The sequence below is a fragment of the Nelumbo lutea genome, chromosome 1 (assembly GCF_056320005.1).
Source record: "Nelumbo lutea isolate HS-2025 chromosome 1, American lotus-T2T, whole genome shotgun sequence".
In the NCBI taxonomy this organism is placed as follows: Eukaryota; Viridiplantae; Streptophyta; class Magnoliopsida; order Proteales; family Nelumbonaceae; genus Nelumbo; species Nelumbo lutea.
Window position 1 is genome coordinate 21952171 of NC_142684.1, and position 22064 is coordinate 21974234.

Consider the following 22064-nt stretch of genomic DNA (forward strand, 5'->3'; position numbering starts at 1 on the left):
AATAAGGGGTAAACAATGGGTAGAGAGGACAGATTGCCAAATTGCCCAAAGGACAGAAATGCTTACCAACCAACCAACTCAGGGAGACAGACTTTGACCAACCTTCTGAACAAGAAAGGGAGGATGGGAACAACATTCCGTGCCCCCGTTCATCCTTCCATTCAAACCCTGGTAACCAAGTGAATTACCTTCTCTGTGTCCTATGCTCCATATTCCATTCATGTTCCAAGTTCAACAGCCCTTGCATGTGCTGCCAACCAAGGTGGTGGGTATTCAATGAGTTATGGAAAGAAGAGTGGAGAACTGTGGGGAGCAGTTGGGAGGAAGGTATAGGCATGAGAAAGTTTGGGAGATTATTGAAAAAATCTTTAGTGAAGTTGAACAAAATATGATGTGGACGAAGAATATAGAGGAGAGAAGAGGGGAGGGATCAGGTGGAAGGGGAGAGGAGGGGAGAAATGGAGGGGAATATCTAGAGAGGACAAGGGTGGAGGAATCCAATAGGGAGGACCTGATAGCAGAATTCATGAGGAAGTTGGGATGCAGAATGGAAGATTTGAATGTTTTGAAAGGTGGCCTACAGAAGGAGGATGTAGAGAACACTTATGTGGGCCCCACTGTGTTCATAGAACAGCATGTGTAGTTATTTGTTTCAGTTATAGTAGTGTCAGTTTGAGTCAGTTTGTTAATTCAGTTGTTATTTATTTCAGCTTTTATTTACTTTATTTATTATGTAAGTACTAAGGGCAGATGTGTCCTTTCCATTGTTTACTAAACCTAAAACCTATTAGGATTCAAGACTGATTACAGTCTTGATCTTCTACTTGGTATCAGAGCCTATCTAGGGCTTCTCATGTGTCTAGTCCAGCCGACCACATGAGGACTAGCTAGGGCTGGAAGCTTTGAAGAAGTATTTGGTGGCTGAATCTTGGAGATTACCAGGAGAGGTTCGCAGCAATTGAAGACTTGCCGCGGCTTGCAGAGAGTTGGTAATCAGGAAGAAGCAGCGAAGGTTAGGGTTCAGGTAACCCTAGAAGACAATAAACCGAAGTACATAAGTAAGTTTTTTTTATTGAGTTTCAGAGACTGCAATCAGTCGAGATAGGTTGGACCTGTCTAGAAGAAGGGGAAGAAATGTGTTCAAGTTTGTTTCTAGGGTTTGACTTGCCGAACTATGTTTAAGTTTGTTTCTATGGTTTGACTGTTGGGCCGAACCCACCCCCCCTCTCAGAGGTGATTAGTTTTAGGGTTTCATATTGCCCTACAACAACTCCCACTTGTACGGACTGCTTGGAGAGTGCAGCTGCGCACCTATTACAGACCTACAGTTGAAACCCTAATTTTGCTCTCGCAGCAATGGGCCCCACAGTAGTGATTTAAGAAAAATAGCATCTCAGATTGACAGGCTGCCTAGTACTGTGCATGCCGATTGGTTTTAGATCAGATTTGAGTTGATTTCTTGCATATACTGTGATAGGCGATTGATTTCAGATCAGATTTGGGTTGTTTTCAGATCAGATTTCAGACCAGTTTTGTGTTGGTTTCAGATCAGATTTCAGACCTGCTTGTTTTACTCAGTTTTTTGGTATAGTGGCTCTAACAGTTTGTAGCCATTGATTCTTGATCAAAGATGGAGTTTAAGGGTCAGGAAGAAAGTAGTTTTGGAAACAACAGTTTTGGTGGTGTATCTGAAACCGGGTTTCAGATTACAACAATGAGATTTGATGGGTCAAATTACTTGGAATGGGCTCAATCAGCCATGATGGCTATTGGAGGAAAGGGAAAACTGGGTTACCTCTTGGGAGATGTGAAAGAACCTTCCAAGGAGGACCCAACATACACTAAGTGGGTTCAAGAGAACTATTTGGTTATGGCATGGCTATGTAATTCTATGCAGCCACATATCAGCCGAAATTTCTTATGGGCAAAGACAGCCAAAGAGATATGGGATGTTGTGAAAGAAACATATTCCCAACCCCTTAATGTTGCCAGAGCCTATGAACTGAAGTGTGAGGTGAACAGCGTTAAATAAGGAGAGAAGCCAGTTTCTGTCTACTTCTCTACCTTGAAATCCTTGTGGCATGAGATTGACCATCTAGAGACCCTTGAGTGGGAGAGTCCCAAAGATGCACAGACTCACAGAAAGCAAGTCGAGACAAATAGGGTATTTGAGTTTCTGGCTAGTTTGAATTCAGATTATGACATTGTGCGACAATAGATATTGACAAGAGATATTGTGACCCTTTCTCAAGCATACTCCCTGATGCATAGTGAAGAGACCAGGAGGAAAGTCATGATGCAGCCTCGGCCCTCTTTCCCAACCTTGACAGCTATTAAACCTAAGCCAGGGGTGACTCAGAAAGGGACCGAAAGAAGGAAGATAAACGGGATCTGGTATGTGAACATTGCAAGAAACCCAAACACACAAAAGAAACTTGTTGGAAGCTACATCCTCACTTGGTCCCAACAAAACTAAGAAATAAGAAGGGTAATGCTCATGTGGCCGTGAACACTGATTCAGCATCCTCATCAAGCACATCCCTAGAGACTTTAGCTGCTGTTCGGGCTGCCCTCATACAGTTGGAAAAGGAAGTTGGGAGTTCAGCTCAGCCATCTCAGTCACCATCAACTCCTGCCACATCTGCATTTGCACATTCAGGTACTCGAGCCTCAGCTTACCATGCTTCAGCTCCAGGTAATACTAACCACTGCTGGGTAATAGATTCAGGTGCATCTAACCATATGACTAGCTTGCCATCTTTGTTCACTTCTTATCACTTGTCCTCTGGCCGAGATAGAGTGTCCATTGCTTATGGCTCTCTTGTTCCCATTTCGGGCAAGGGGGACATCAAGCTATCGGATACTCTCTTTATCTTCCGTCTTGCATGTTCCTAAGTTCGATACTAACCTGCTTTCAGTTAGTAGTATTACCAAACACATGAACTGTTCAGTAACTTTTTTCCTTGACCGATGTGTTTTTCAAGATTTGGAGACGATGAAGGTGATTGGGACTGGCCGTGAGACGAACGGGATCTATCTGCTTGGAGAGAGTTCTTGTCGGGAGGAGTCGGTGGATAAGAAGTCTTTTGTTTCCCAGTCTGTGAGTTCGGTTATGCGTTGACATAACCGATTAGGTCATTTGTCTTTTAAGTCTTTGAAATGTCTGTTTCCTGCTTTATTTGAGTCTGTTGAGTTATCAAAGTTGAGGTGTGAGAGGTGTAAGAATTGTGAGTTTGCCAAACATTGTAGAACCTCTTATTCTTTAAGTAATAAAAGGAGTAATTCCTCTTTTGATATTGTGCATACTGATGTTTGGGGGCCATATCATATCCTTTGATGGGTGGGTACAGATATTTTCTACTGTTTGTTGATGACCGTACCCATTTTTCTTGGGTCTATCTTATGCGTTCTCGGGATGAAGTTCCTACTCTGACCCAAAACTTCCACCAGATGGTTCTCACTTAGTTTGGGACCAAAATCAAAGTCCTTAGATCTGATAATGCAAAAGAATACTTTGCTCAGCCATTGACCTCCTACCTTCTTAGCCATGGAGTTATTCACCAGAGCACTTGCCCTTATACGCCACAGCAGAACGGCGTTGCTGAAAGGAAGAATAGGCATATCTTGGAGGTAGCTAGAAGCATTATGTTTACCTCCAATGTACCTATTCGCTTCTGGGGTGATGCTATCCTCACAGCAATTTATCTCATTAATCGAGTTCCTTCTCGGGTTCTTGATACCCCCTTTTCCCTTCTATACCCAAACAAGGAGTTGTTCATTGTTCCCCTTAAAACCTTTGGTTGTACCTGTTTCGTTCAGCTTCTCGAGCCTCATCATTCCAAGTTTGAACCTAAGGCTTCCAAATGCATTTTCCTTGGTTATGCACAAACTCAAAAGGGTTATTGCTGCTATGATCCGGTTTCAGGGAAACAGTTTGTTTCCATGGATGTCACCTTCTTTGAGGAGACACCCTATTATACTAGGGTTTCTCCTCAAGGGGAGAGCAATGAGAGTGGGGCTGTTTTGAGTTTCTTTCCTCAGCGGGAGAGTAGTGAGAGTGGAAGTGGGGCTGGTAGAAGTAGGGGATTTTTATCTCTCAGAGAAAATATGTTCTAGATCTGTTGGCGGAAACTGGAAAGTTGGGGGTTAAGCTGGCTGATACACCCATCGAACAAAATCACAAGATTAGTGCAGAGGGCGGGGAGCCTCTTGAAGACAAAGTTATGTTCCAACAGTTGGTTGGAAAGCTCCTATATCTCAGCCTCACTCGGCCGGATATCAGCTATGCAGTTAGTGTTGTTAGCCAGTACATGCACTCCCCTAGAACTTCTCATCTTCTTGCGGCAGAGAGAATATTAGCATACTTGAAGAGATGCCCGGGTAGAGGTATACTGCTCAAGAACAATAATCACATGAGGGTGGAAGTCTATACAGATGTCGAATGGGCTGGGAGTGTTGATGACAGAAGGTCTACCTCTGAACATTGTGCCCTTGTGGGAGGTAACCTTGTCTCTTGGAGGAGTAAGAATCAAAGTGTTGTTTCCCGCTCCAGTGCTGAAGCGGAATACAAGTCAATGGCTAATGGAGTGGCTGAAATCTTATGGCTGAGGTCACTACTTGAAGAGTTGGGTATTGACTATGAAAAGCCCTTAATGCTATATTGTGATAATCAGGCAGCTATTAATATAGCCCACAACCCAGTGCAGCAGCATGACAGAACTAAACATATCGAAGTTGATCGACATTTTGTGCGAGAAAGGGTCACATCACAAGAAGTGTGTCTTCCGTACATCACATCTAATATGCAGCTCGCGGATATCCTCACCAAGGTTGTACCAAGGAAAAAGTTAGAGACAGACCTATCCAAGTTGGGAATGATAGATATCTACTCCCAACTTGAGGGGGAGTATAGAGAACACTGATGTGGGCCCCACTGGTTCGTAGGATAGCATGTGTAGTTATTTGTTTCAGTTATAGTAGTGTCAGTTTGTTAACTGCTATTCAATCCTGATCACTAAGAGATTTCAAGTTCGATGAGAAGAGAAAGTGAAGAAGATGTAGAAGAAAGAGTGATGGAAGAGTAATAGAACACAGATTTTGAGGAGAAGAACAGAATGTCAATGTTCTGCCACCGCTACTTTAAGTTAATATATATAGGTTATGCTAGTTACATGAAAGGACATATCTATCCTTGGTGTTTACATCATAACTGTTAACAAATAACAAACAATATAAAACTGAAACTATAAATAATAGAATAGCAAAATAACCACAGCTGTGACTAGATACATTCTACCCTACGGGCAGAGTGGGACCACAACTATGGGGCCCACATCAATGTTCTCTACACTCCCCCTCAAGTTGGGAGTATATGTTCATCATTCCCAACTTGGATAGATCCGCCTCTAGCTTCTTTCTTGATACGGCTTTAGTAAGAATGTCTGCTAGTTGCATGCTGGATGTGATGCAAGGGAGGCATACTTCTTGAGATGAGACCCTCTCACGCACAAAATAGCGGTCAACTTTAATGTGTTTGGTTCTGTCATGTTGTACTGGATTATGTGCTATACTAATGGCGGCTTGATCAGCATCAGGGGCTTCTCATACTCAATACCCCACTCCTCAAGTAGAGATCTTAGTCATAGGATTTCAGCCACTCCATTGGCCATGGACCTGTATTCTGCTTCAGCACTTGACCGGGAAACAACACTTTGTTTCTTACTTCTCCAGGAGACAAGGTTTCCTCCCACAAGGGCACAATATCCCAAAGTAAACCTTCTGTCATCAACACTCCCAACCCAATCTGCATCAGTATAAACCTCCACTTTCATGTGATTGTTGTTCTTGAAAAGTATACCCCTACCTGGGCATCTCTTCAGGTAGGCTAAGATTCTTTCTGCCGCAAGAAGATGTGTGGTTCTAGGAGAATGCATGTACTGGCTGACAACACCAACAGCATAAGTAATATCTGGCCGAGTGAGGTAGAGATATAGGAGCTTTCCTACCAGTTGCTAGAACATAACTTTGTCTTCAAGAAGCTTCCCACTCTCGGCACTAATCCTATGATTCTGCTCAATTGGTGTATTTGCAGGCTTGACACCTAACTTTCCAGTTTCTGTCAACAGGTCTAGGACATATTTCCTCTGAGATATAAAGATCCCCTATTTGGATTTAGCAACATCAATACCCAAAAAATACCAGAGTACACCAAGGTCCTTCACCTCAAATTCTTGGTGAAGAAGCTGTTTAAGAGACTCAATCTCATGGCTACCATTCCCTGTGACCACAATATCATCAACATATACTGCCAACAATGTCAAAGAGGACTCCACCCTCTTGATGAATAGGGTATGATCTGACTGGGCCTGTACATATCCAAACTTCACAAGTACCAGTCTGAATCTATCGAACCAAGCCCTAGGTGACTGTTTCAAACCATACAAAGCCTTGTTGAGCCGGCAGACCTTCTTACCTACTTCTACATCATAGAATCCAGAAGGCAAACGCATGTAAACTTCTTCCTGTAGATCTCCATTCAGAAAGGCATTTTTCACGTCCATTTGGTAAAAAAGGCCAAGTGTGACTCGCTGCAAGGGACAAGAGAACTCGAATAGTAGTCATCTTGGCTACCGGTGCAAATGTCTCCAAGTAATCTATGCCATAAGTCTGTGTAAAACCTCTTGTAACTACCGAACTTTATACCTCTCAATAATCCATCTACATTATGCTTCACCGTAAATACCCATCTGCATCCAACTGGTTTCTTTCCTTTTGGCAAATCAACTACCTCCCAGGTGTTGTTCTTCAACAGAGCATCCATCTCAACTTGCATTGCATCTTTCCATTCAGGGACGGATAGGGCTTCTTGACTGTTTTTGGAATAGGGACATTGGAAATAGAGCTAAGGTAGGACCTGTAGGTAGAAGATAGACGATCATAGGATAAAAAATGGGAAATACAGTGGGTTGTGGATGTGATACAATGTCGTTTCCCTTTACGGACTGCAATTGGAAGGTCAAGATCATCTGTAGGGGGAGTCTTTGTGGGCTCTGGGACTGAAGTATCTGGACCTGGAGCTGCAGATGAGATTGGAGCTGGTCTGGACTACTGATGATCAGGATCAACCTGCCTGCACCGCCTGTGATAAACCCTCAACTCCTGATCCCTCTGACCACCCTCACCATTGCAACTTTCCCTCAACTCCTGATCCCTCTGACCACCCTCACCATTGCAGTTCTCATCACCCAATGGAATAGGTAAAGGAACTGCCCCACTCTCACTACTCTCCCCCTGAGGGGCAACCCGAGGATAATAGGGTGTCCCCTCAAAGAAAGTGACATCTATGGAGACAAACTTCCTCCCGGAGACAGGATTATAACAGCAATAACCCTTTTGAGTTTGTGCATAACCAAGGAAGATGCATTTGGAGGCTTTAGGTTCGAACTTGGAGGGATGGGGTCCAAGAAGCTGAACAAAGCAAGTGCAACCGAATGTCTTAAGGGGAATAGAAAACAAGTCCTCACGTGGGTGTAGAAGCGAAAAAGGAGATTGCATATCAAGGACCCTATAAGGGACCCGATTAATAAGGTATACTGTCGTGAGGATAGCATCCCCCCAGAAGCGAATAGGGACATTGGAAGTAAACATGAGGCTTCTAGCCACTTCCAAAATGTGCCTATTCTTCCTCTCGGCAACTCCATTCTACTGAGGTGTATGAAGGCAAGAGCTCTGGTGGATAACCCCATGATGAAGAAGATAAGATGTCAATGATTTAGCAAAGTATTCATTTGTGTTATCAGATCGGAGAACTTTGATCTTGGCATCAAACTGGATTAGGATCATTTGGTGAAAATTTTGGGTCAGGGAAGGTACCTCATCTTGTGAACGCATGAGATAAACCCAAGAAAAGCGGGTATGGTCATCAACAAATAACAAAAAATATCTGTACCCACCCATTGAAGGGATATGATAAGGCCCCCAAACGTTAGTATGCACAATATCAAAAAAATTATCACTCCTTTTATTACTCAATAAATAAGGATTTCTACAATGCTTAGCAAACTCACAACTTTCACACTGTAGCTGAGACAACTCAATAGACTCACATAAAGCAGGAAACAGACTGTAAATATCGAAAAGACAAATGACCTAATCAGTTATGCCAAAGCATAACCGGACTCAAACTTTGAGAAACAAAAGACAACTTCTCTACTAACTCTCCCTGACGGAACCGCTCCCCGAGCAGATAGATCCCACTCGTCTCACGGCCAGTCCCAATCACCTTTTGCGTCTCCAAGTCCTGAAAAACACATCTGTCAAGAAAGAAGGTTACTGAGCAGTTCATATGCTTGGTAATACTACTGACTGAAAGAAGGTTAGTATCAAGCTTAGGCACATGCAAAACAGATGATAGGGAGATAGTATCTGAAAGCTTGATGACACCCTTCCCAGAAATAGGAACTACGGAGCCATCAGCAATAGATACCTTATCCCTACCAGAAGACAAATGGTAAGTAGTAAATAGTGAAGGCAAGCTAGTCATGTGATCAGATGCACCTGAGTATATTACCCAACAAGGTTCAATGGTACCTGGAGCTGAGGCATGATAGGCTGAAGCTCGAGTACCTAAATGGGCAAAGGCAAATGTGACAGGGGCTGATGGAGGCTGCGGTGGCTGAGCTGAATTTCCAACTTCCTTTTCTAGTTGTATTAGGGCAGCCCGAACTGTAGCTAAGGTCTCCAAAGATGTTCCTTTTGTGCCAGATGAGGATGCTAAATCAATGTTCATGGCTACATGAGCAGTGCCCTTCTTGTTTCTTAACTTCACAAGAACCAAGTGGGGATGCAGTTTCCAACATGTCTCTTTTGTATGTTTGGGTTTCTTACAATGTTCACATACTACATCCTTCTTGTCTTCCTTCCTCCTATCCTTCTCTGAATCACCCCCTGATTTGGGTGTAGCCGCTACAAAGGCTGATATGGGTTGCATCATAACCTTCCTTCTGGTTTCTTCACTGTATACAAATGAGTAAGCCTGAGAGAGAGTCACACTGTCTCTAGTCAAAATCTGTTGCCTCACAATATCATGTTTTGAGTTCAGTCCCGCCAGGAATTCAAATACTCTGTTTGTCTCGATGTGCTTTCTATGGATCTGAGCATCTTCGGGACTCTCCCACTCAAGAGTCTCTAAGTGATCAATCTCATGCCACAGAGAGTTCAAGGTAGAGAAGTAGGCCGATACCGGTTTCTCTCCTTGTTTAAGGGTGTTCACCTCACATTTCAATTCATATGCTCTGGCAACATTAAGGGGTTGGGAGTAAGTTTCTTTCATAACATCCCATATCTCCTTAACTGTCTTTGCCCACAAATAATTCCGGTTAATATGAGGCTGCATAGAATTACACAGCCATGTCATAACCAAGTAGTTTTCTTGCATCTACTTGGTATATGTCGGGTCTCCCTTGGAAGGTTCTGTCATATCTCCCAAGAGGTACCCTAATTTACCTCTTCCACCAATAGCCATCATGGCTGATTGGGCCCATTCCAAATAGTTTGATCCATCAAACTTTACGGTCGTAATCTGACCACCCATCTCAGAAATACCACCATAACTAGTGTTCCCAAGACTGCCTTCTGCCTGAATTTTAGACTCCATTTCTGTCAAGTCTCAAAACAGTACTTGAATCACCAATCACAATCAAAACAGTATAGGCATGATCTGTATTCTCAGTGTATGTGCACAAAACCGAAGTAATTCTGATCTGAAACCAACTAGCCAACACAGCAGTAGTTGTCCGTAGATCTCTAACCCCCTTAGAACTCTGAGAACAACTTTAAAACAAAACTGATATGCTAGGGAAACTTAGGGTTTTAATCAGTCCTGAAAGGAAGCAATTCAGTCGCACAGTCCAAACTGTATAGATGGGCTTGCAGTAGGGTTAATAAGAAACCCTAGAATCTGATCGGACCTACTAATCAACTTAACAGTAGCTCTAGGTAGATCACAGGGTTCAGTCAACCACTAGGACTTGCCGCAGATCACTTTCAAACCCTAGAGCAGAGAGAAACACAGTTCAGTCCAGGGTTTGCTGTAAAACCCTAGGAAATTGAAGAGAGAAAGAGCTAGAATGGTTCGGCCTTCCCCTCCAGATAGGTCCAACCTATCTTCTCTGAAAGAACTATTAAAAAGTAAACAACTTACATGGAAAAAAAGTTCGATGCCTTCTAGGGTTACATGAACCCTAGTCTTCTCTGATCCTTCCTGACCACCAACACTCTGCAACCCTAGCAAGTTTCCAACAGCTGCTAGTACCTCTGGCAATCTCCAAGAATCAGTCTACAAACTCTTCATTTTCAGCTTTCAGTCCTAGGAGATTCTCATGTGGTCGGCTGGTATTAGACTCACATGAAAAACCCTAACCTGGCTCTGATACCATGAAGGTTTTCAAGACTGCTATTCAGTCTTGATCACTAAGAGATTTCATGTTCGATGAGAAGAGAAAGTGAAGAAGATGTAGAAGAAAGAGTGATGGAAGAGTAATAGAACACAGATTTTGAGGAGAAGAACAAAATGTCAATGTTCTGCCGCCGCCACTTTAAGTTAATATATATAGGCTATGCTAGTTATATGAAAGGACATATCTGCCCTTGGTGTTTACATCATAATTGTTAACAAATAACAAACAATATAAAACTGAAACTAGAAATCACAGAATAGCAAAATAACCACAGTTGTGACTAGATACATTCTACCCTACAGACAGAGTGGGACCACAACTATGGGGCCCACATCAATGTTCTCTACAGTGTTCGTAGGACAGCATGTGTAGTTATTTGTTTCAGTTATAGTAGTGTCAGTTTGAGTCAGTTTGTTAATTCAGTTGTTATTTATTTCAACTTTTATTTACTTTATTTATTATGTAAGTACTAAGGGCAGATGTGTCCTTTCCATTGTGTACTAAACCTAAAACCTATTAGGATTCAAGACTGATTATAGTCTTGATCTTCTACTAAGGAAATTAAAATAAAGAAAGAAAAATGAATGAAGTTGAGAGTCTGAAAAGAGATGTTGAAGGTGACAAGAAGTTTGGGGTAAAAGGTGATAGAAGGAAAGGGGGGGAAGTAGTGGTTTTTGTAGAAGGGACTTAATGAAGAAGTGTCTATGAAGATTCTTAGTTGGAATGTGAGGGGTATTGGAAGTGCGAGGAAAAGAGCGACGATCAAAGAGGTAATAAAGAGGTATGACCCAGACATTGTATTATTGCAGGAATCCAAGAGAATGGGGTTTAATAATAAATGGACAAAAAGTATTTGGAAAGCCAAGGGGATTAATTGGGTGGTTGCTCCCTCTTGGGGTGTTTCAGGGGGGGATAGTGACAATGTGGAAGAAGGATATGGTGGAAGGTCTGGAGGAACTGATTGAAAAATACTCAATCTCAGTGAAGTTCAAGCAACAAGAGGATGATTTTATGTGGGTGCTTACAAATGTTTATGAGCCAAATGATTACAGAGAACGAAATGAGTTGTGGGAGGAATTGGCTGATATTAGAGGACTTTGGGATGGGCCTTGGTGTGTGGGTGGGGACTTCAATGTGGTTCACAGAGGAAACCAATAATACTAATCAGAGGGTGACAACTACTATGAGGAGGTTTAACAGGTTTGTGGATGCCTTTGAACTCAAAGAAATACCATTAGCCCATAAGACATTCACTTGGTCAAATCTCCAATCAAGGCCCACCTGCTCCAAGTTGGATAGGTTTCTATTCTCTTTGGATTGGGAAGAACACTGGGGAAATCTAGAATCTAGGGCTCTTCCAAGATTGACCTCTGATCATTGGCCTATAGTGATTTGCAAGGAGGAAAGGAGGAATGGTGGACCTGCCCCCTTAGGTTTGAGCATATGTGGTTGCTCCATCCTGGATTCACTAAAAGAGTAAGGGAGTGGTGGTATGAATGCAACCCAGTGGTGGATTGGGAAGGAATGAGGTTCCATAGGAAGCTACAATTCTTGAAAGCAAAGATCAAAGAGTTGAATCAATTGGAGTTTGGAAGACTTGAAGAAAGGAAGAGAACCTTGATGGACAAGATTGAGAGCCCTGACTTGAAAGAAGAAATGGGAGACTTTGGAGAGGCAGACAAGGAACAAAGAAGAGGTTTGAGAAGTCAGCTTGAGGACTACCTATATAAAGAGGAAATTAGTTGGAGGCAAAAATCTAGATGTAAATGGCTACAAGAGGGAGATAGAAATACTAGCTTCTTTCATTCTTTGGCAAATGAGATGAGAATGGGAAAATCTATCTCCAAACTGGAGAAAGATGGAGTTGAGCTAACACAACAAAATGAGATTGCAGGAGCCTTTGTGGGACACTTTAAATCAATTCTAAGAAGGCCTGCAAGTAGGGGGTGTGTTTAGAAGGATTGGATTGGCCAGATGTAGGAAATGATAACAGGAGAAGGCTGGAGAGAAGGTATGATTTGGAAGAGATTAAGGAGGTTGTTCTCTCTATGGATAGAACAAAAGCTCCAGGACTAGATGGCTTCACAATGGCTTTTTACCAAGACTGTTAAACTGGAGAAAGATGGAGTTGAGCTAACACAACAAGATGAGATTGCATAAGCTTTTGTGGAACACTTTGAATCAATTCTAAGAAGGCCTGTAAGTAAGGGGTGTGTTTAGAAGGATTGGATTGGCCAGATGTAGGAAATGATAACAGGAGAAGGCTGGAGAGAATGTATGATTTGGAAGAGATTAAGGAGGTTGTTTTCTCTATGGATAGAACAAAAGCTCCAGGACCGGATGGCTTCATAATGGATTTTTACCAAGACTGTTGAGATATGGTGAAAGATGGCCTTTTGTTGGTTTTTGAGGAATTTCATAGGAGAGGAGTGGTTAACCCGGGTGTGAATTCCACCTTTCTAGCCTTGGTCCCAAAAAAGAAAGATGTATTGCATCCAAAGGATTTCAAGCTAATCAGCTTGGTAAATAGCTTGTATAAGATCATTGCAAAGGTGTTGTCTCTGAGGTTGAAGGAAGTGTTGCCATATATTATCTCACTGAATCAATGAGCTTTTGCGAGTGGAAGACAAATAACAAATCAAATTCTAACTGCCAATGAGAGTGGAGAATTTCAAGAAGGATAGAAAGAAGGGAGTGGTCTGTAAGTTGGATATGGAAAAGGCCTATGACTTGGTGGAATGGGAATTATTTAGGAAAGTTATGACCAAATTTGGGGCCAGATGGTGCAAATGGATTTATGGGGTGTGTTCGTAATTGTCATTACTCGGTACTAGTGAATGGGACAGTGGTTGACTTCTTCCCAGCCATTAGGGGTTAGGGGTGTAAGACAAGGAGACCCCCTATCTCCCTTCCTATTCACATTGATTGCTGATGTTCAGGGGAAAATAATTTACATAGCAAATTCTGGGGGTTTTATTAGAGGTTGGAGAGTAGGAAGGGAGGATACCCCCCTCACCCATCTACAGTTTGCAGATGACACAATTTTGTTCTGTGAAGGGGGAATATGAGGAATATAAGGAACTTGAAATTGGTGATACAACTCTTTGAACAAATGTCAAACCTGAAGATAAACTTTGAGAAAAGTTGCATAGTGGGTGTGAATATGGAGGAAGGTGAGATCAGGGAAACTACAGAAGTGCTAGGGTGTGAAGTATCAAAGTGGTCTTTAAATTATTTGGGGTTGCCATTGGGTGATAACACAAAGAGAGTGCTTCTGGAATTCATTGGTGAAAAGATTTGAAAAGAAACTTGTATCTTGGAAAAGGAATTACCTCTCTATGGATGGGAGGATAACACTGATTAAGGCTACTCTAGAAAATTGACCTATTTATTTCATTTCAGCGTTCAAAATCCCAGTAAAGGTTTCCAATAGATTGGAAAAGATGATGAGAGACCTCCTTTGGGAGCCAGGAGAGGAGAAAAGGGATCATAGAGTAGGTTGGGAGGTGGTGACCAAGAGTAAAAATAGTGGTGGTTTGGGGCTCGGGAACATTAGAAAAAGGAATCCGGCCCTTCTAGGGAAATGGTTGTGGAGATTCCCATTAGGGAATGAGAGGTTATGGGCCAAGATAGTGGTCAGCATACATGGGCTGGAGCTAAATGGATGGGATGCTAGAATCCGAGCTAGGACTACATGTGCTTCACCTTGGAAAGTCATTCATGAGTTGTTACCAATTTTTTCTCCTCTTATCAGGTATGACTTGAATTCAGGTAATGCTATAAAATTCTAGGAACAAACTTGGGTGGGGGATACCCCTCTAAAGGACCAGTTTCCTCCTTCACAACCCCCTCCTCTTCCACTTCTGGGTTTGGGTGGAATTTGGGTTTGAGAAGGGTTGTGACAGACTCAGACCTTGACAGCATTTCGAGTCTCCTTCAGCTTCTTGATAATATTTTCTTAGACCCTGCTAAGGTGGACTCTAGAATTTGGACTCCCACCCCCAATGGTTCTTTCTCCTGTGCCTCTTTCTTCAAAGTTTTAAGCCTGTCCACCAGTCCTATAGCCCTCCCTTTTCCTGTTCATGAGGTTTGGTGTAGACCAATCCCTCCTGGGGTTGGTAGTTTTTGCTAGGAAGCCTTTCTGGAAAGATTCAGCACTAGTGATTTGCTCCAAAAGAAGAGACCCAATACTTGTTTGTCCCCTCACTGGTGTGTTCTTTGTGAAGCTGATGGGGAGACGGGTTTTCACCTACTGGTGTCATGCCAATATGTAAAGTCTATTTGGGAGTGGGCTCTCTCCCTATTTGGGTGTAGTTGGAACCCTCCATCAAATTTGCAAAATCTATTTTCTCCTTTTTTCAGGTGGCACATGAAAAGGTGCAGGATTATGTGGAGAGGACTAAGGGTTGTGAGTTGTTGATCCTTGTGGGAAGAAAGAAATGCCAGGATTTTCTCAAAAGTAGAGAGAAGTACTGATGAATTGAGGGCTTTGATCCTTATAAGGGTAGACAGTGGATAAAATCACTAGAGTTATTCACAGATTATACAGTAAATGACACGTTGAGGAACTGGAGTGAGATTGCTAGCAATACCCAGACCAAAACAGTGGTGAATGTGTCTTGGACTCCCCCCCTGCGGGTTACATAAAACTAAACTTCGATGGGAGCTGCATAGGGAATCCTGGACAATCAAGGGTTGGGGGTGTTTTCATGAATGAGAATGGGGTTGTCAATGCCATGTTCTCAGGCCCAATTGGAGTGGGTGACTCTCTCAAAGCCGAGATCCATGCGGTTATGGAAAGAATCCAGAAAGCCAGGGAGATGAATATCAGAAAACTTGTAATTGAAGGGGACTGGGAGGTGGTGGTTGGATGGCTGCATAAAGACTACAGTGGCTTATGGAATTACAGCAATATGAGCAGGAAATTTTTTTTTCTATCAAAAACGGTAACTTTCATTAGACATATTAAGAGAATACATTGTCACCACCCGGTCAAGGGTGTTTACCCCAAGAAAAGTACTTTCTGATTACAGAACAGCCCAAAACAAGTTTTCCCTGAAAGTTCCTTGCTTTGCAAGGGTGTCGTCGGCTAGTCCATTCGCTGACCTCCTTGTCCACTTGAACAGTGTCCCAACCTCCCTTGCTAAGCAGTTTATTTCCCTCATGACTTGTCGATGTACCCAGGCCCCCAAGTTATGTGACTGCAACCACCCAATTAATAGTCTAGAGTCCCCTTCTACCTCAATCTGGTGTAAGCCCCATTGTTTAGCCAGTCTTAGACCTTGTGGCAAGGCCATAATCTCTGCTCTCAAAGAGTCTCCATCACCTATAGGATCTGAATACAGTGCAACCAGTCTGCCCTCCCTATCTCTGAAAGCTCTTCCCACCCCAGGGGGACTCGGGTTTCCTAAGGAACTCCCATCAAAGTTCAGCTTCACCCATTGATGTGCAGGAGGGATCCATTGCTCCTTTAACACAGACCTCAATGAGGAAGAGTTTGCCACAGTGTACCATCCTCTAAACAAATCATCAGCAGAATAATCTTTAAATAAAGGGGATGCTTTAAGCCAATGAATGACCTTGGTAGATATGCAGTCAATGATTTGCTCCTTAGATCTTTTAGAACCCTTGAAGATCCTATTGTTTCTTTCTTCCCAGATTGACCACAAAACAGCTGCTCTTGTTGCTCTCCACATTGCTCTCCCCTTCTTCTTTGGAGATCTAAAGGAATTCGAATCAAAGAGTCTTACTACATCCGAAGGAGGGGTCCACCTGCATCCAAAGAGAGAGGAAAACCAAATCCAAACAAAGGCTACAAAAGGACAGGATATAAATAAGTGTGTAATGGTCTCACCACAAGCCGAGCAGAGGCTACACACGTGGGATGAAAGGCAATAGTTTGGTCTTGTTTTTTGCAGCATATCTAAGGTGTTGATTTTCTGGAGTACTACCTCCCAGCAAAAGGCCCTTATATTTGGGGGTTAAGGTTACACCAAACCTCCTTTGTTGGGAAGGTTCCTGCCAAGTTAGATGAATGGAGAAGAGCATTGTAAAAAGAAGCACTAGTGAAAAACCTAGAAGGAGAGGCTGACCAAATTCTACTATCCAAGCAAGACTGATCAAGGAACAGAGTATTAAGAAGGGCAATCAGATCATCAACCATACCCATTTCGGACTCCCTCAACCCCCTCCTCAGACCCAAATCCCAAGAGTTACCATTCAGATAGACACAGGAAATGGTTTTTTCTTTATTCAACGAAGGAGAGTAGATGGACGGGAATCTATCTTTGAGGAAGACATCCCCAAACCAGACATCTTCCCAGAATCAAACTTTATTCCCTGCACAAGCATCAAGTCTGATAAATGGAAGAAATAAGAGTAAAACGCCATGGATAGCTTTCCAAGGAGATGACCGAGATGCCCTAGGGTCAAGACCAGTATCCCACCCATTTTCTGCCACCCCGTGTATACTCACTATCACTTTGTGCCACAGGTTGTCCTGTTCCAGAGGTAATCTCCATAACCACTTTCCCAACAAGGCTGCATTCCTTAGCTTTATGTTTCCTATACCCAACCCTCCACTATCTCTACTTCTAGAGACCACCTCCCACTTCACCAAGTGATCTTTCTTTGTATCCCCCAGTTCCCATAAGAAATCCCTCATTAATTTCTCCAGTTTAAAAGCCATACTAGTGGGGATCTTGAAAGTAGAAAGGAAGTAAATTGAAGGTAGAAAGGAGGAAATTTAGATGGCTGGCTCGAGAAATGGAGGTTCAAATCAGTTGGGTAAAAAGATCAGCTAATTCTTTTGCTGATGGGTTAACTAAACAAGGGGTGGAGAGGGAGTCAATGTTCTGGGCACAGTTGTAATTATTTTTTCTATTTCTCCTTCTCTTTCTCTTTTTCTTTTTCCTTCTCTTGGGGCTCAAGTTATAGCTGGAAGATAAGAAAGTTTGTCTTCCTCTTTGTAATTATCATTGAAAGTTTTAATGAATTTAATGAAGTGTGTTATTGATCAAAAAACAAATGGGAGGGACAGAAGGTCTTTGTTGCATTGGGATCTTCATCACCAAGCTAATAGTGTTCACTTCTTGCTTTGTTTTCTGGTCGTGTCTCTAAGACATGTAACAGGATCCCCTTTATTCGGGTATTCCCTCTCATTCATCATCATCATCATCCAAATAATACCCTCTCATTATTGATCAAAAGGACAAAAATCAATGGTGTATCTTTCATGTTTCACTTTGTTTTAGCTTAAAGTAATGCAATTCAAACCAAATTTACAAGAATGAAGTTTTATCAAGAGAGGGTTATGAGAAATCTTTTGTGTTTTATATTATAGCTTGAAGCAATGCAATTTATATTCTAATCCCTCTAAATGTACAACAAAAACATTGAAAAAACATCTACCTAAAAAGTGGAGGAAGCAGATGGAAGGGATGGGGATTCAAAAGATATACCTGTTGACCATACTAATGACTGACCTCAGCATTTTGACCATAAGTAAAACCATCTTGTGAAGCAGTAGAGGTAGTTAAAGGAGCAGTAGTTCCGCTTGGACTTGGCCTTTGTAGACCTGAAGCAGCAGTGGTATTAAAGCTGTCAAAACCTCCACTTGTTGCAGTGGTTGGGTTTGCTTGATATATTGCCGGTGTAACCATAGAAGGTGCACCATTAGAAGTTGGAGCTGGAGCTGCTGTGCCCCCAGGAACAGTTGTTGGAGCATTAATTGTCGGAGGCCTTGGCAATCCATTTACTGGCATGGGCAAAGGTGTGCCAGATGGGCCTAATACTGATGGCATAGATGGAGCAACCGCATAACCTACAAAAGCCAATAATAAGGTAATGCAATCCATTATCATCAACATTAAACAGCAATGACAAGTGCATACTTTGTGCAGAAGTACCAAGAAATGGTTCATCAATATATGGTACATAAGCTGAAACAATCCTCAGGAGCAAATCAAGGACTAATCACCAATCCAAGAGGTGTGAAGAAAAAAGATGAGGAAAGATAAATTTGTTAAATCAAACTCAATTTTTTAGCATTACCGCATTAGTTTTCTATGTATCCAAACATGCCCAAGCTTCATAATTATTAGACATTAAAAAGCTGTTGTGTGCATATCCAAGCTGACTAAAAATATAAAATAACAGTAAAGTGAACATGGTTTCAGAAAATTAGGTAAAAAACCAATGTACGAGCCTAGACAAGAATCTCAATTTGGTTACTGGATTTTCACAATTCTTTTTTGATAAATGGAATATGTATGTATGTATGTATGTATGAATATTGAATTCCTTTTTTATCAGTTCTTTGGTTTTTAGATTTGTTTTTCTAGTAAGCTATCTTGGACATAGTTGTCAAGGCGATGCCTAGGCGGGCACCTAGGCGACAAGGCGCCCTTGGAGGCTCGCCTCGCCCAGTCGCCAAGCAGTTTTGCATACTGTGTAATAAAATACTTTTATATTGTTATGTTTTTTAGATTATAATTATAAAATAGAGATTATTAAAGAAAAAATATTCATCTTTTGTAACAAAAATAAGGGTTCAGCCCCTACATTTTTTGAATTTTCTTTCCTTTCTTCTTTTCCTTCTCATAAATATGTTGATTTTCTAGACTTAAACATGATGTTTATAATTTTCTTATGAAAATTATGGATAGCTATTAAAAAAAGATGGTTATGGAACCTAGGGAACTACCCTAGGATATGTGATTTTTACTTAAAAAAATCCGTCGCCTAGGCAACTAGGCGACAATGCGCCCCCATGTCGCCTAGCCTCGCCTTGGTGCCTTGAAAACTATGATCTTGGAATTTATTTTATTATTAGAAATTCATCAAAATACCATAAAAGCTTGAGAAATTCTCAAAGTCGTCACATATGTTGAAGTTAGGACTCTTCAAATTAGTGTAAGTCCATATAAAGTCCACATTTTTGTTTGCAAATTTCACCTTAAGATCCATAATAGTTGAGGCTGTAACTGTTTAGAAGAGTATCCTTGTAGGCAATGTTGTCAGACTCCAAACAGACTGGATAATTAGACCATTCAAAAAAGAACCCTATGGTCTTTCCAGTTTTTTACCAGATGACTCACACTCAACTCAGTAGAACCATTGAAAACCATCTGAGTTTTAACAAACAATTTTCAACAACCCACCCAGGTCATTATTTTATTGTAGTTAAGTAGGAAATGGTAATTAAATAAAATTCTGGAAAGATCTCTAGTGGGGGAACACCACTCTTGCAGAATCCTTCCCTAGAATCTTCTACCTTTCCTTAGACCAAGAATCAACTGTCTCCTCTTGCATCCCAGATATACCTGCCGATAACAACTTGACCCTGAACCTGAGAAGACCCCTAAGGGACACCGAGATTTCAGACCTCTTGAACCTCTTTCATACCATTAAAGAAGTCTACACTTCCCCTCATTCCATTGACACCCGAGTATGGACCCTCAACCCAAATGGTGATTTCTCTTCCAAATCTATGTTCAAGGCTCTAACTGCAGGTGAACAGAGTTCCTCGTTCCCTTTCAAGAAGATCTGGAGCAGTCATATTCCACTAAGAGTTTGCTTCTTTGTTTGGGAAGCATGCCTACAGAGAATAAATACTTGTGACCTTCTTTAGGGAAAAAAAAATCTGGGAAGATCATATATTTCTCCTCATGCCTGTGCGCTTTGCCTAAGAGAAGGTGAATCAGCGGATCACCTATTTATTTATTGCAATTTCTCTCAAAAGATTTGGTGTCACTTCTTAAACCTGATTGGATACACTTGGGCATATTTCAGTTGCCATTTGTATTATTTGTTTCTATATTAATAAAAACCTTCACTTCAGTTGACATTGCAATGATGAAGAGAGATTTCACGATAAGAAATCAGAATAAAGTGAAGAAAAGAAAGAACAATAGTCACTATACAGAAGTGACAACAAATAATTGAGAGAGAGAGAGAGAGAACCTTTTTTTTATAAATGATTAATACTTTATTGATATTAAGAGCTTAAATCAGTACAATCCCTTTGAGAGGCACGAGTTGCAACCTCCCCCAAATTTAGAACAAAAGAAACAGATTAAAAGCAAATTACAGCTAAGCCCAATATAAAGTATCCCTGTTTGTCCCTTGTTTAGCAAGACAATCAGCCAAAGAATTTGCTGATCTTCTGACCCAGTGTACTCTTACACTCATGTCCCTCATATACCATTTAAACTTTTTAATTTCATCTCTTTAGTACCAAGGAACAGAATCCGGGTTTTGTACCCATCCCACCACCACCTTGGAATCTCTTATTATCAAATTTGCTAGGCTAAGCTGGGGAGCAATCTGAATTCCTTGTAATGAAGCAAGCAGTTCTGCACTAGCAGAATCTCCTTCCCCCAGTGGTCCCGAGAAAAGTGCCAAGATGTTCCCATCCTTGTTCCTCACCACCCCACCTACACCAGACCGGCCTGGATTTCCTTGACTGCTTCCATCAAAATTCAGTTTTAAGCACTCTTCTGGAGGTGGTGTCCAATCTAAATGTGTTCTACCCTACTCAGAACTGCTATTTGTTATCTCCCTCCAGTTTCCCCTAAAAATTTCCCACAACAATTTCATTTTTTATAGTTATCTCCCACAACAAAATTTACTATAATATTACTTATTCAAACTAAAAAAAATCCAAATACAAGGGCAATATTTATAGACTCCAGATCCAACTCAAAACTGACAAAATAATTCTTAATTGTTGTAATATGTAAACTGAATAAAAACCAGAGAGAATTCATAAAGACACTCCAACTAATTTGGATAGTTGACACAATGTTAAACACAGATTTCTAAGCCTAGTGAAATTAACCAAACCAATAGCAACCAAAACAAATAAAAATTTGAAGGACTCAAATACAGCCACAAACTAGCACATGGAAGTTCTTGAACCCCACGCCAGCCATGGTGGCAGTGGCCTTACTAGACCTTCTTACTAGGCCCTCAAATGGACAAGAGACTCAATCCTCATCTCTAGCTATCAAGGGAGATTCAACCAAGGAAGCAGAGGACACAAGCGAGGCCAATGGCCCAGTGGAAGCAGGCCTGATACCTTAAATTTAAGTCACAAGTTGAATGGCAGACCTGAGATAATTTTCCATCCAATTTTGAGTTGAGGTTAAAATAACTCAGTTAATTTTTTTCAATAAGCAACAATTCATTAAAAGTGAAAAATTAAAAATACAGCTTTTGGTAGCCTCAGCTACAACTCACAGATAACTTCAAGTGCCATATACATCTAGTAATGGGGATGGGAAAACTCAGGCAGATTTTCAGTGAAATCTTTCTAAAATTTTTAGCAAGATCAGAGGACCAATATGTGTCCCTGTCAAGATAATTTGGTGCAAGGATGCTCCTTCAAAGGTGGGTTTCCTTTTTTTTTGTTTTGTTGACCACATATTTTGATAGAATATTCACAAGAGATAACCTATTGAGGAAAGTTACGATGGTGGACTCCCCTAACTGTGTGTTGTGTGATAACCATGCAGAATCTGTAACCCACTTAATTCTACATTGTGACTTCACTGTGGAGGTATGGTGACCAATATGTGTCCCTGTCAAGATAATTTGGTGCAAGGA

General features: G+C 41.5%; 1 protein-coding gene across 2 annotated transcripts in view; it reads right to left on the reverse strand.

Moving 5' to 3' along the window:
• LOC148873906 (U1 small nuclear ribonucleoprotein C-like) overlaps nucleotides 1-22064 on the reverse strand; it is a 53669-nt gene that overhangs the window by 6635 nt on the left and 24970 nt on the right. Inside the window, exon 7 of one of the 2 annotated variants that reach the window (XM_088960142.1) lies at nucleotides 17918-18279. In XM_088960142.1, coding sequence (XP_088816268.1) covers nucleotides 17930-18279 — 350 coding nt within the window. In that variant the 3' untranslated portion in view covers nucleotides 17918-17929. The remainder of the gene's footprint in view (nucleotides 1-17917; nucleotides 18280-22064) is intronic. The other variant, XM_088960141.1, reaches the window with a different exon arrangement.